General features: G+C 47.1%; 3 protein-coding genes across 3 annotated transcripts; 1 reads left to right on the forward strand and 2 right to left on the reverse strand.

The window, feature by feature from the left end:
- Positions 1–7,356: 7,356 nt before the first annotated feature.
- Positions 7,357–7,869, reverse strand: BO85DRAFT_489614 (uncharacterized protein; the record flags this gene model as incomplete). Its single annotated transcript, XM_025663614.1, has 1 exon — positions 7,357–7,869. The coding sequence occupies one exon, from the start codon at positions 7,867–7,869 to the stop codon at positions 7,357–7,359; it is 513 nt and encodes a 170-aa protein (XP_025514143.1).
- A 125-nt stretch (positions 7,870–7,994) lies between these two features.
- On the forward strand, positions 7,995–9,014 carry BO85DRAFT_497745 (uncharacterized protein; the record flags this gene model as incomplete). Its single annotated transcript, XM_025664004.1, has 4 exons — positions 7,995–8,544; positions 8,655–8,686; positions 8,724–8,931; positions 8,976–9,014. The coding sequence occupies exons 1-4, from the start codon at positions 8,230–8,232 to the stop codon at positions 9,012–9,014; spliced, it is 594 nt and encodes a 197-aa protein (XP_025514144.1). The 5' UTR covers positions 7,995–8,229.
- Positions 9,015–10,047: 1,033 nt separating this feature from the next.
- On the reverse strand, positions 10,048–11,400 carry BO85DRAFT_489615 (uncharacterized protein; the record flags this gene model as incomplete). Its single annotated transcript, XM_025663615.1, has 6 exons — positions 10,048–10,402; positions 10,453–10,925; positions 10,987–11,054; positions 11,104–11,140; positions 11,192–11,211; positions 11,259–11,400. The coding sequence occupies 6 exons, from the start codon at positions 11,398–11,400 to the stop codon at positions 10,048–10,050; spliced, it is 1,095 nt and encodes a 364-aa protein (XP_025514145.1).
- Positions 11,401–11,605: the final 205 nt, after the last annotated feature.

Here is an 11,605-nt window from a genome sequence, read left to right on the forward strand (position 1 = left end):
AAAAAAAAAAAAAAAAAAAAAGAGAAAAGAAAAGACCGGGGCTGCTGCCGGGCGCATGTACGAGGGAGGACTGGACCTTGAGGCTGGGCTTGGCTGGCTGAGACGCCAAAACCCGGACACACGGCGATGCCGAGGCCTCGACTCACGACAAACATGCAAGGCCGTCAGGCAGGCAAGGCCGACCAGCGGGAGCAGGAGGAATCGCGACCGGACGGCGAACAGGGTCCAGGCAGGTTAGGAAAGACAGGTTCAGCGAGCGGATACGGTACCTTAGTGCTGCTTAGTTCTGACCAGCTAACTAGCTTTCCCGCGGATGGTAACCTCCGGCGGGGGTCCGGCATCCACCCGTGGGATTTACTTGGGGGTCTTTTTGTACCTCTCGTGTCGATCGCAGCTATCTCCTCCGAGGTTGAGGACCAATCGTTTGTCTGCAGGCGATGCAGTAGTGTCGACGGACTAGGACGAGTTGGTTAACATCTCCTGGGTGGTGGATTGGTCTCGCCGAAGTAGTAGTAGTAAGTAGTGCTATGCTATCTATCCTTCTAGTACTAGTCGTTGCTTTCATACTAACTAGCTAATTTGTTGTTGGTAATGAGGATAGGAGTGGGGGTTTGCTATCCCACTATGTTCTATTAATTATTTTCTTTTTCATCTCAAGGTGCCACTCTGATGATGTACACCATCGCAACAAGTCTTGTGATGGGTTGTTGTCTTTGGGGTGGTTATTTCCACCACCCCCACTGATACGCATACACCCATTCCATATCCACTATAGCAAAGCATCCGCCGCGCAAAAAAAAGGAGGATAACAGAAGACAACAACCCAAGCCAGAAGAGGGGTAAAAAGGATGAAACCTAATCTCGATAAGCGCCGCCAAGTCCTGCAGGTCAATCTAACTTGCCCTTCTCCTTCTGTGTTTTATCCCGACCAAGAAAGGAAACGAAGCAAAGCGAAGGCGAATCCGGCCCCCTCCGTGTTATTCTCTCCCAAGATGGGAATATGCTGCGCTTGGCTGCGGGTTTGCCGATGAACACCATGACCTTTCCCCCCGCCACTCGTCTCCTGTGCCGAGTACTTGGCTATACGCTGAATGACCATTGTTTGATGGTGTGTTGGCGTGCTGGGTGTTGTTCTTGGGTTACAGAGAGGAAAGTCTTGGGAGAGGTCTTGGTGAAGAGGAGATGGTCTGGGCATAGTCCGGCTACTAGGTAAGTAGCGGATTACTATAAGATCGCTAAGTTAAGAGTGGAGCAGGTGTATACGTATGTATCCCTCTTTTGAATGCTGATGCCAAGAGGTTGGCAGGAGAGGAGACAGAGAGGAAGAGGGGGGAAGGGAGGGAGGGGAGGGCCTGTTTTGCCCCTTAAGCACTGACTACCCTTGGCTCAATCTATATTATCTTCACTACTTCAGTAGTCTACTTGGTGAGATACTACTTCCTGTTTATGCAGCTGGGTCTCGGCGAAGTGGGGTGGGGGTGATACTAGCACTAATAGGTAGTAGGATCCAGTTCTCGTCACGGCGCACTCTCTCTTCCTCTCTCCGTGTGTGTGTGTGTGCTTGCAGGCAGCTACCTAACTAGCTAATCAACTCTCTGCCCAGCATCGCCCATACTCGCCCATACTCGCCCATACCTATCTAGTTCGGGTTCGGAATCTTCGGGCCTCCGGTGGTTGACCAGATGGTGCTGACGATATTGATGATGATCATATCCGCGTTAGAAAAGACGGTTGGACGATTCCCAGCCCAACCGATCCAACCGAACTGAAATGCAATGAACCCTCCCTGAACCGGGAACGATCATTGCCGATGAAACAATGATCGCTGATGCCAAGCTCTTCTGCAGTGGAAAAGGGAGATCCACGCGGACGGAGGATTATGCAGTCCCAGTTACATACAACTAGTAATTAGTCCTACCTACCAACTTGCACCGTGGGTAGTAGTACTACTACTAGGGGATGGATATAATTTCTCCGTCTTGGTGAACTTTCTTTTCTGCAGCATTTCACAGTGTGCCATTGCATTGCATTCTCATTTTATCGCTATCTCGCCTAATTTTCTGCACCCATCTTATCAAATTAATTACCCATCATCGTTCTGCATGCATCGAATAAATAAATCCCGCATCTGGATGTTATCTATCAGTCGCTGCTTATATGCCGAGAAAAATAACTAGCATACTGACAAGGTCCGCGGAGCTAGGCATACATCATCCTCGTTACAAACTGGTTACTAATTAATACTAGGTAGAGAGTTCAATGGAGACTTTTACTAGGTCCTCTTGGGGATTAATAGCTCTGCTATTGACATGCCATTGTCTTTCCTGGGGTATAATCCGCTTCGTTAAGGGACTACTTACGGAATAGATGCCTCAGCCTGTTATGTGCAGACGAGGCTGGCACGTCAACGAGGATAGAATCAGCCGCGTGCTAAGCCAAGCCGGTAAGGTGACCGGCAAGGAGCGGGCCGGGAGGAGTGAGACATTCGCTGAAGAAGTGGAAAATAGCGAGAGGGGAGAATCATCGGAGGAATTTAGGATTTATTTTGTGTATAGCATGATCCCTTTACTTTGCACATTCTGCTGGAGCCTGGCCCACACGGAAGGTAAGAAGAACCAAGAAAAACAAAGAAAAACAAAGTACGAAGTAGCGTAAGGGTCCTCATCTGTCTTGCTGATTATTGTTAGATAATTTCATTGTTTATCATGAGTAAGAGGACGGAGGAGTAAGATGAATAAGGTTTGAATGTCTCTCATGAGGTAGATTAAGCCGGCGGCCTACGTTAAAGGGAATTGCGATTGTTGATCTTCATGTGGTTGGACCCTGCTTCATTCCTTTTGCTGCTGCTGCTGCTTGTAATTACATTCTTGACTACTTTCTGGTGGCTTGCCTACAGACATTACCCTAACACACAGACAACAACATCCGTATAGTCCTTCCTCCCCAACCACTTCATCCTTCAAACGATCTAATCACCCAGGATCAGAGATAACAGCCCCCCTCCTCATCCTTCAGCAACGACGAAAGTCCTGCATAACTCCTGATTATACCCCCAACCATCATCACAATGCCCCCACCCCCAGTCCAAACCAGCAAAAGCACAGAGAGGATCCGATATTCCCCTAACGAGCCCAGGATATGAATCCTGTCGGCTCCAACTTCTCCCGAGGGCAAGTCAAATCCACCCATTCATGCAGTGAGTCAGTGATTCAAACACGAAGTACGCAATCCCCCTACTATATTACACCCAATTATTTACCATTTTGACGTTTTCTTCCATATAGCAAACAAATATCGCCACTAGACTAAGACTCCGGAGCGGCAACGGAGTCGGAATCGGAAGAATATGGTCTGCTTCACATAATCGTTTTACTACTGGATTACTAGATAGTCCGGGGATATTCCGCGTTTAGGCTACCGTGTGGATGCCTTGGAGGGTCAAGTATTAGCCTCTCCAGTTTCTAATTGCTGATCAAGATGTTTTTTCAGTGGAGGTGGTTACCTAACTACGTTGCATCTAGCTTAACGGCTTCAGGATGGTCTCCATTGTGGAGACTTATTTGCTGCACAGGTGAGGCTATATTGATAGTCATAGGAAATATTGGTATATCTGCACCTGCGATTACTTACCTGAAGTAGAAAGTGTTGAACATCGTTATTACTGGTCAATATTATCTCCTTGCTAGCCGCAGGGCGGGATGTACACGATACGAAGGCTGCATCTGCCTAGTGTGGTAAATCGATCCCATCCACCCGTTCGCTGTGGAGATGGATCACATCAGTTGCCGATTGTTGCCTCTACGGCGAATCCTTACCCTCCGATATCCGCTGCATGCCTGCTCAGAAAGCTTCTATAATCCTTTGCTCCAATGTGGATGTGATTGACAGGGAGAGAAGAGGGGTGGTGGACAGGAACCAGATACGTGCCGTGTCTACCTAGGGGTGTGGTGATGTCTGTGGGTATCCCTCCTTTTGTTATCGTGCGACATACCATTCTCTGTGAGTGGTCGTCTGGTCTTTCGCCACTTGGTTATTCACATATTGCAGGTGGAGGGTCCAGGACGGCAGGGCTACATGTTACAGCTGGGGAAGGGAAAACGGGAGTATTCCTGTCTCGGGAGCTAATCAACACACGGAAGGTTGATGGAGGGAAGGATAGTTGATCCATTTGACCGAAAGACCTCAAGGACATTGAAGACTTAATCGAAAGAAAGCATTACTATCATTGCGTATGTTCATATCTTCTTTCTACTATCTCATCATACTGTCTGACAAAATATCCGCCTCGTGAACTAACCCCCATTCAAATGTAGAAGGCCGTGGTATCATCCAACATATTGATCTTCTTCCTTAATGCACCATCCTTCACCACATGAAGTCGAACTACTCCTCCAAACACCTCTGATAATCCCCAGACTACCGTCCTCGTCATTCCAGTCAACTCTATCCTCGAACGCTGCTAATGCTCATCCAGACGATACTCCCAAGCTGAAAATTACACGAAAAAAGTCAAATTCATCATCATTGACACTCCAAGCAGGGTGACAATGAGCACACCCATGCACAGCCCATCATTTTCCTTGCCTGGACGCAACATTAGTTATACTTCGTTTCTCGAGGTGGATGTCAATGCAGAAGTAAGAGATTCCAGGGAACAAGAGAGACCATTGTTCAATCCTCATTTTATCTAGAGTGAAAAGCATTATATGAAAGCCGCCGTTCACATCTAACTCTTTGTTTGTAACATGGTTTCGGTACACCTCACGTCTCGTCTATTGAAGACTCCGTATCTGTTCCTTATATGGAGAACACTCTTGAGTGCCCATACCGCTGCGTCCAGATCTCCATCACTAATGTTCCGGCCTTGAAAAATCCCCTTGTTCGAGAGCACATTCTCAGCATTGACCATAGACATCTCCAAAAAGTGTATGAGTCTCACACTGTCTTATCAAACTTTCTTATAACCAGCTGCCACAGGAAAACACGCAGTTCACACACTTGCTGGAAGGCTAATTGCTTTCTTTCAAGAACCAATGGTCTCCATGCACCGTCCATGATATACTCATTTCTCTTATCAAAGAGAAAGCGCTGCAAAGCCGAGTAATTCAGGTCCGTTTGTTTTCCCCGGATCTTTATGATAATAATAACTACCTTATTGAGCAGCTTCATCGATGGAAGTCGGTGTAGGTTCCCTTTGCTGGTAGCATTTGGGCCAGAGTTTAACTCAAGAGTATTAAACTAGCTCATCCTTGTTCTAGAGACGTGATACTCGTTCGTGACGCGCGTGCATTGTAGATCCATCAAATAAGAGTGAGTACCTTGGTCAACACAGGCAATCCAACCACATTGCTGAGCATGGTTGGAATGGTGAATAAAAACCATAGTTGATTAGAATGCCACCACCGTACTTAAGCTAGTATCACCGGGAATGTTAGACATTCCACTTCTGGAATGCGAGAATGGTTATCCCAGCCTTCGAGGGGAGAAAAGAACGCCACCCATGCCCTCATATAACGATATTCTGTTGGAAGAGACACCATATTCCAGTTACAATCTATGCCGATGATGCGATAGACATGTAATTTTGTCGTGTATATCTCATTCGCGTATTGTGATGTTCTCAATGTCTCTATGGACAAGATGGAAATACTTAGTTGTCTCCGGAGTCGCACGGGGAAACTTTTGTGTCTTCGCCGCCGCATTAGGCTCTCAGCAAGGATGTCTTTGCGTAACCCCGTAGTTAGCATTAATTAGGTTAGATTCTTGACTTCGCCATTTCTTGTGCTATGCTCGCTATTTTCATTGCATTGTTCCAGCTTTCAATGGTCTTTCGGGTTGGTTACTACTGACCTAAGTCTCTTGTTTGCCATAGCAATAGGTTTCATATGGTTATAGCCGCAACATCTTGAATGTATAATCGTCTTCTTCGTTTTTTGGGAGATCTGCCAATATTATGCACGATGTGTCATGCTTGGTGTTTCATTTGTGGTCAAGAAGACTATCCCACTTGAACAAGTCACTCCGCGAGGACTATATACCCAGCCAAACAATGCACAAGCAGGCACGATGAGAGAGTTGACGACGCCGCACATGCATAGCATGAAAAGCCAGCTCTACGCAGTGAGCGAATGAGAGTCCGACGACAACAATCAGCATTCCCAGGCACCGCTCAAGGAAGATCAATTTGGTCCTCCCTCCCGGGGGTATATTCCATTTCGTAGATTTACCATTTGGGTTTGCTCAACGCCAGCGCAGCTGCCGCTTCACGCTGATAGACAATGGTGTTATACATGACATCAGCATCCTCGGTAATGTATGGGACGGTATTCCGCATCACATATGCTGTGATGGGATGCTCGTAGCGCGGCGCCTCCTATCCCTGCCCTTTTGGATAATCACCTTGTTAGTACCCGACGGATATGTTTTTGATAACTGAGATGATCTAAGTACATGCAGTAAAACGGGTGAAGAAGATGTTGTGTGCGAGACCTTTCTAAGGAAGAAGATGCCCGTGGCATATTGAGTACTAATTCTGCATTGGATAATTTGATTGATGGAAATAGCCCCATGAAACCAGCTGTCTTGTAAATGGCAATATCAGACTTTTATATAAGATCAAGGTATGCTTGTATATTGCATATAAAAGGGACCCATGACCCTGACGACTAGGTAGACGATGCATATCCTGTTTTATCTCTATATTGAGTAGCTGGTAATTGCTAACGATTAGCAATCGACCCAAGAGTGGGTGTCGATGTAGCTTATAACTTTGACAAGCTGGCTATCTCTCGCAGAAGGTATAAGAGGAGGTGAGTACGATCGTACCCTCCACGGAGCCTGTATGACGCTTTCCCGAGTTGTGTCGCCCGGTCGTAAGTGGGAATTCCCATATGTCTTAGACGGTTTTTAATTGGCCGCGCGACGATAAGATGTGCTTGCTGTATGCTGTATTTCATGACATGTAGCACTATAGATATCTATTTATATCTCCCCCTTCAGTATGCACCATCAATGGGAGCCAGTCACGTCTCAAAGTCTCTCAGTTCCACAAGATTGTATCAAACGGTATATCGGCCTGGGTAAGATGCAGCCACCGGAGCTACTCCTGGTGGAGAGTAGGTTTATCCGTCTAGCAAGAAGGTGGGATCTAAAGAGTTATAGATGACCACTGTTATGCGAAGTTGAACCCAGGTGTGTCAGACCAGGGTGGGTCATTCTAGTTTTCCTGATCACGGCTGTCTGTATTTACCTGCGCATCTGGCACTGGGATGACAATATGATTTCGGCGCAGATGTTTGCATTTTTACGCCGAGAACCTGAGCCCTGATACCTGAAACTGGACATAAAAGAAGTATCTTACCATGGTTTTCCCCTTCCTTTGCCAGAATCCGGCTCAGGGGGGCCTCGCCTCATTGCTGGCCAGGTGTCACGGATGCTGAAAAGGCCGGCGGGATTCGATTGTGATGGATGCGGATGGCTCTTAGACTGGATCTCGAAGCGACAGACGGGTCCCTGGGTCTTGAGCAGCATGTACCGAAGGCGATTTAACGTGTTAATCATTCTGGCGAACGGCTGCTGATCGTCCCGCATATACACATCTTCTGTCAAGCTATTGTATTCACAATCCGACTTTAGAAAATCTAACCAGGCAGAGTAGGAGATATTGGCGGGTCGGATCGGCTGTCTGGGTTCAGAGGCCGTGCTTGCTTCAACAAGAATGATCGTGTCTGAGTACCCAACAACATCAGTCTGGCCGGCACGATAGGCAATCGGCAGAGAGTAAGAAAAAAGCTCGTAACTTGAGCTTGGGATTGCTGGCACAGTGGGTTTGATACCGGTATGTTCGCGATGGCCGGTCACTCCACCCATTATAGTAGCCTTGTCTGATGGGCGTTACTGCGTCTGAATGTACAATGACATGCTCAGCCAAGTGTAGGTCAACCCTTCATATGACAGAAGACAGCAGAACCCACTTGACCACGTTCCCTGCACATCTGGTAAATCGCACTAATTGATGCAGGTTGTATGGCTTTTGTCCGAGCTGTTCTATATACCGACGAAGAGCCACGAAGAACCCGATCGATCACGGAGAATGACGCTGGATTATCTGGTAGACTTGCGAAGACCACAAGAATTGCGTAGTTCTTCCACCCACATGGTAGTATATATCTGGAGCATAAATTGGGCTGATATCGCTGTAAAACATGTCTTTCTGTCATCGGAACAGAGATGACACAGAACAGAAGCGCGAGCGTCCGAATAACAGCCAATATCAACCATCTTAGCTCAACTACCTTAGGTAGTACTGCAAGCCCGATGAAGGAAGTTATCGAGTTTAAGCTCATGTCTGAGCCCATATGTCCAAGCATTCTCTCATTGTACATCTCGACATCCGCAACCAGAGACCCGGTTACGGATATCATTGACACTTCACAGAATACGATTATAGGTACCCGAACTTCTTTTGTAACATTCAATCTGGCCATGAGCTTAGTCTTGTTGCATCGTGCCAGATTTTGCTGTGAAGGTGTTATCTCATGGTCAGTGAGTCTCGGGGGTATCACCATCCCATAAGTACATCGTTCTGATGGACGAGAAACGATGCACGCCTTTCTGAATCTAAACCAGCAGTTGCTATTCATAACGTAATATAGATGATACAAGCTTCTTCCGTGCGAGGGTCCATGTACGTTGAACTCCCAGTTATACTGGAGTCCTAGCAGTACTCAGCAACCCGAGCCACAGACACAGGATGCCGGAATTTCATCATGGTTCATCTTCGTTGTTGAATCGGTAACCATTCCTCGTCATTTGCGATTTGTATATAACCTTCGACCGTTGGCTGGACTGAAATTAGAGCATGCTTTCTTTGACAGAGCTCCAATGGATATATTCAGCTGCGCGGTATATGCTTTAGTCGAAGACATTGTTGTATGTTATCTCCCGACTGAGAAGAAATATCTGAACGGTAATAGCCGCGACAAGCATGGCACTTGACAGTTTCCGAAGTATAGTAGCCCGCCTCTTTCTGGCTTTCCACAACACAATATACGTAAAGTGCTCTATAGTTCGCGGTATGATGCTATAGACAATATTTGTGATCACGGAAACATCCGCGCTGGTGTGGTATATATATCTATATGGCATTTCCATTAGCAACTTCTCATTATATTATCCATAAAAGTGATGTACTTGATTGTCTTACAAGCGTGCAGGCATGTTATAGCAAGGAACAGCGGATTTCCACTTCCCAGATCTACCACTACCACATCCGCCTCGCAGAGGAGGACATATCCCTCTACCCATGAGGGTTATATTTGATGGTCAGGATATGTATTTTTCTCTGCCGAGCTCGGATTATGTCCGGCGTAGTAGAGTAAAAGCTGTGCTTGTATCCTGCTAACCAACCCTGGTTCATTCAATCGAGTGCGTAGACAAGATGGCGGAAATTTTGGACAGAAGTTATTGCATAGACAATTCCACAAGGCGCGCAACGAAAGGTATATAGCTGATGAGTCAAGTCATGATGCTTGAGTGGGTTACTGTGCATCGTTATCAGTAGTGGGTATATATAGAGAATGGGATCCTGATGGTGGATGGGGAAGAGGGACAGGATGGGGTGGGAGGATAGTCGGGTTTATATAGGGGTCTGTTACGGCTGGGGTGAATTAGTTGAGGTAATGAGTATAGCGACAAGATGTTAATTATCTGTGGTTGAATGAGGGTTAGGCTTGAATTGGCGTCTTGGCGGAGTTAAATGGGAGGGTTCAGGGGTGAATTAATCAAGTCAGTGTGTGCACTAGCAAGATGAGTAATTAGGCTCTATAGGTCTATAGGTAACTATCAGTATCTTGGCAGATACTTCATTGTTGGCTGTGAAGGTGGGAAGCATTCCCATGCCAGTTGACCAAATCATACATTAAAAAATTTCATTAGAAAGGAAATATTAAAGAGTGTAGTCTATCGCTAAACCATGGTTCAGACGAAGTCATTAACCGAACACCATACCGCCATAAAACAAAGCCGACCACCCAGGGTATACAATCATTAGTGAAAACTGCTGTGATGGTGGCTTTCATGACTATCACCATCGGCCACCATCTCTATCGTCTGTGACACATCCACCGTCTTGTGAATGCCTCCAGCCTCATTACCTGCCATGTCGACCGTCCCTGCAAATGTAATCAGATGTGACTGGTCGGAGGCGGACTCGGTGCCATCGGCGCGGCGGGAGTTACCGAGGGAGAATCGCTTGTTGCTTCCTTTGAGTTTGCTAAGGTTGACAGAGGACTCTGGTTCGTAATAACGTTGAGAGCTGTACTCCTTCTTGCGGAGCTTGTTGATGAGGATGTTGATCGTGGGGAGACAAGCGCAAATCATGGCCACGCCTCCTTCGGCGTTTCTAGTTTGGGGTTAGTCTGCAGCATCGGTTATTTTAGAATAACAACTTACCCTGAAAGAATAACGATCATAAAGACAATTGTCTGATCATTGGAGCTACCATCACGCAAGACCAGAACCAGCCGGTACAAACTGAAGGCCGTGGCCAGACCACCCGCCGACAGCATGCCGATGACCCGCAACTTCTTGCTCCGTGACATTTGAAGCGACCAGGTGAGTGGCAGAGGTAGAATCAGGATAATAAAATCTGTCACCACACTGATGACAGAGTCGGCGATCAGGGCGGCCCGTTGATTGAGACAGCGTGCCTTTGGATCGAGCGTCCAGTATCCCGGAACCGGGTCGCACATACGGATCTTGACGACCTCGGCAACGATGTAGTATATGCAGAGACAGCCGAGGAGGCCGTAGATGAAGTAGATTTTGGAACGGTAAGGACTGAAGATGCGAATGAGGATTGAAAGGAGTGCGATCTTGACGAAGAGTGCCATGGGGCAGTAAAGAACGGTGGCGATGTAACAGAACTAGTTTGATCCTCAATTAGCCGATGTACTTCAAGTCCCTTTGATAGCCGGGAGTTCATACCTTGCGAAAAAGAATCTGGTGTGCTTCAGAGACATCGTCAATGTGGTAACCCCCGCCATAGTGACCCACTGGAGTCAAGTTAGTTGGAGCTGCTGGAGAGATAAGAACGATGCATACCGGCAATGGCAATGCCACAGTATCCCATGAACAGAACCTGCAATAATCAGTGAGTCGCCCTATGAAGGCACCTGCAGTCTCAACGTACCCATGCTATGAGACATGACCCTGGGAAAGTTAGCACTGATATCTGAAGAAAAGTCAAGCAGACATACAGTCTTCCACGCCTACGAACTGTTTGTAGTAGATACGGATGGAGAAACGCAAGAGAACGAATATGCTAATGATCGGAATACACAAACATTGTGTGACGAAATTGATGGTGTTCAAAACATCCTTGGGATGACTGACAGTCATGGCGTGCCAGTGGTCAATGCAGCCTCTTCAAACAGGAGGAAACAACATGGAGCAAGACACTGACCCCGACGACCGCGGGGAGTCCACAAACATTTATAAATAGGTTCAAATTACAGGCGCTTGGTCTGTCCATGCGCACAGCGTCGTCGCCCGGGGTCAAGCTGGCGCTGCGCCGTCTATGATAGGCCCATAAAGCCGCCTAGGG

This window comes from Aspergillus piperis (genome assembly GCF_003184755.1).
Source record: "Aspergillus piperis CBS 112811 unplaced genomic scaffold BO85scaffold_13, whole genome shotgun sequence".
Classification (NCBI taxonomy): Eukaryota; Fungi; Ascomycota; class Eurotiomycetes; order Eurotiales; family Aspergillaceae; genus Aspergillus; species Aspergillus piperis.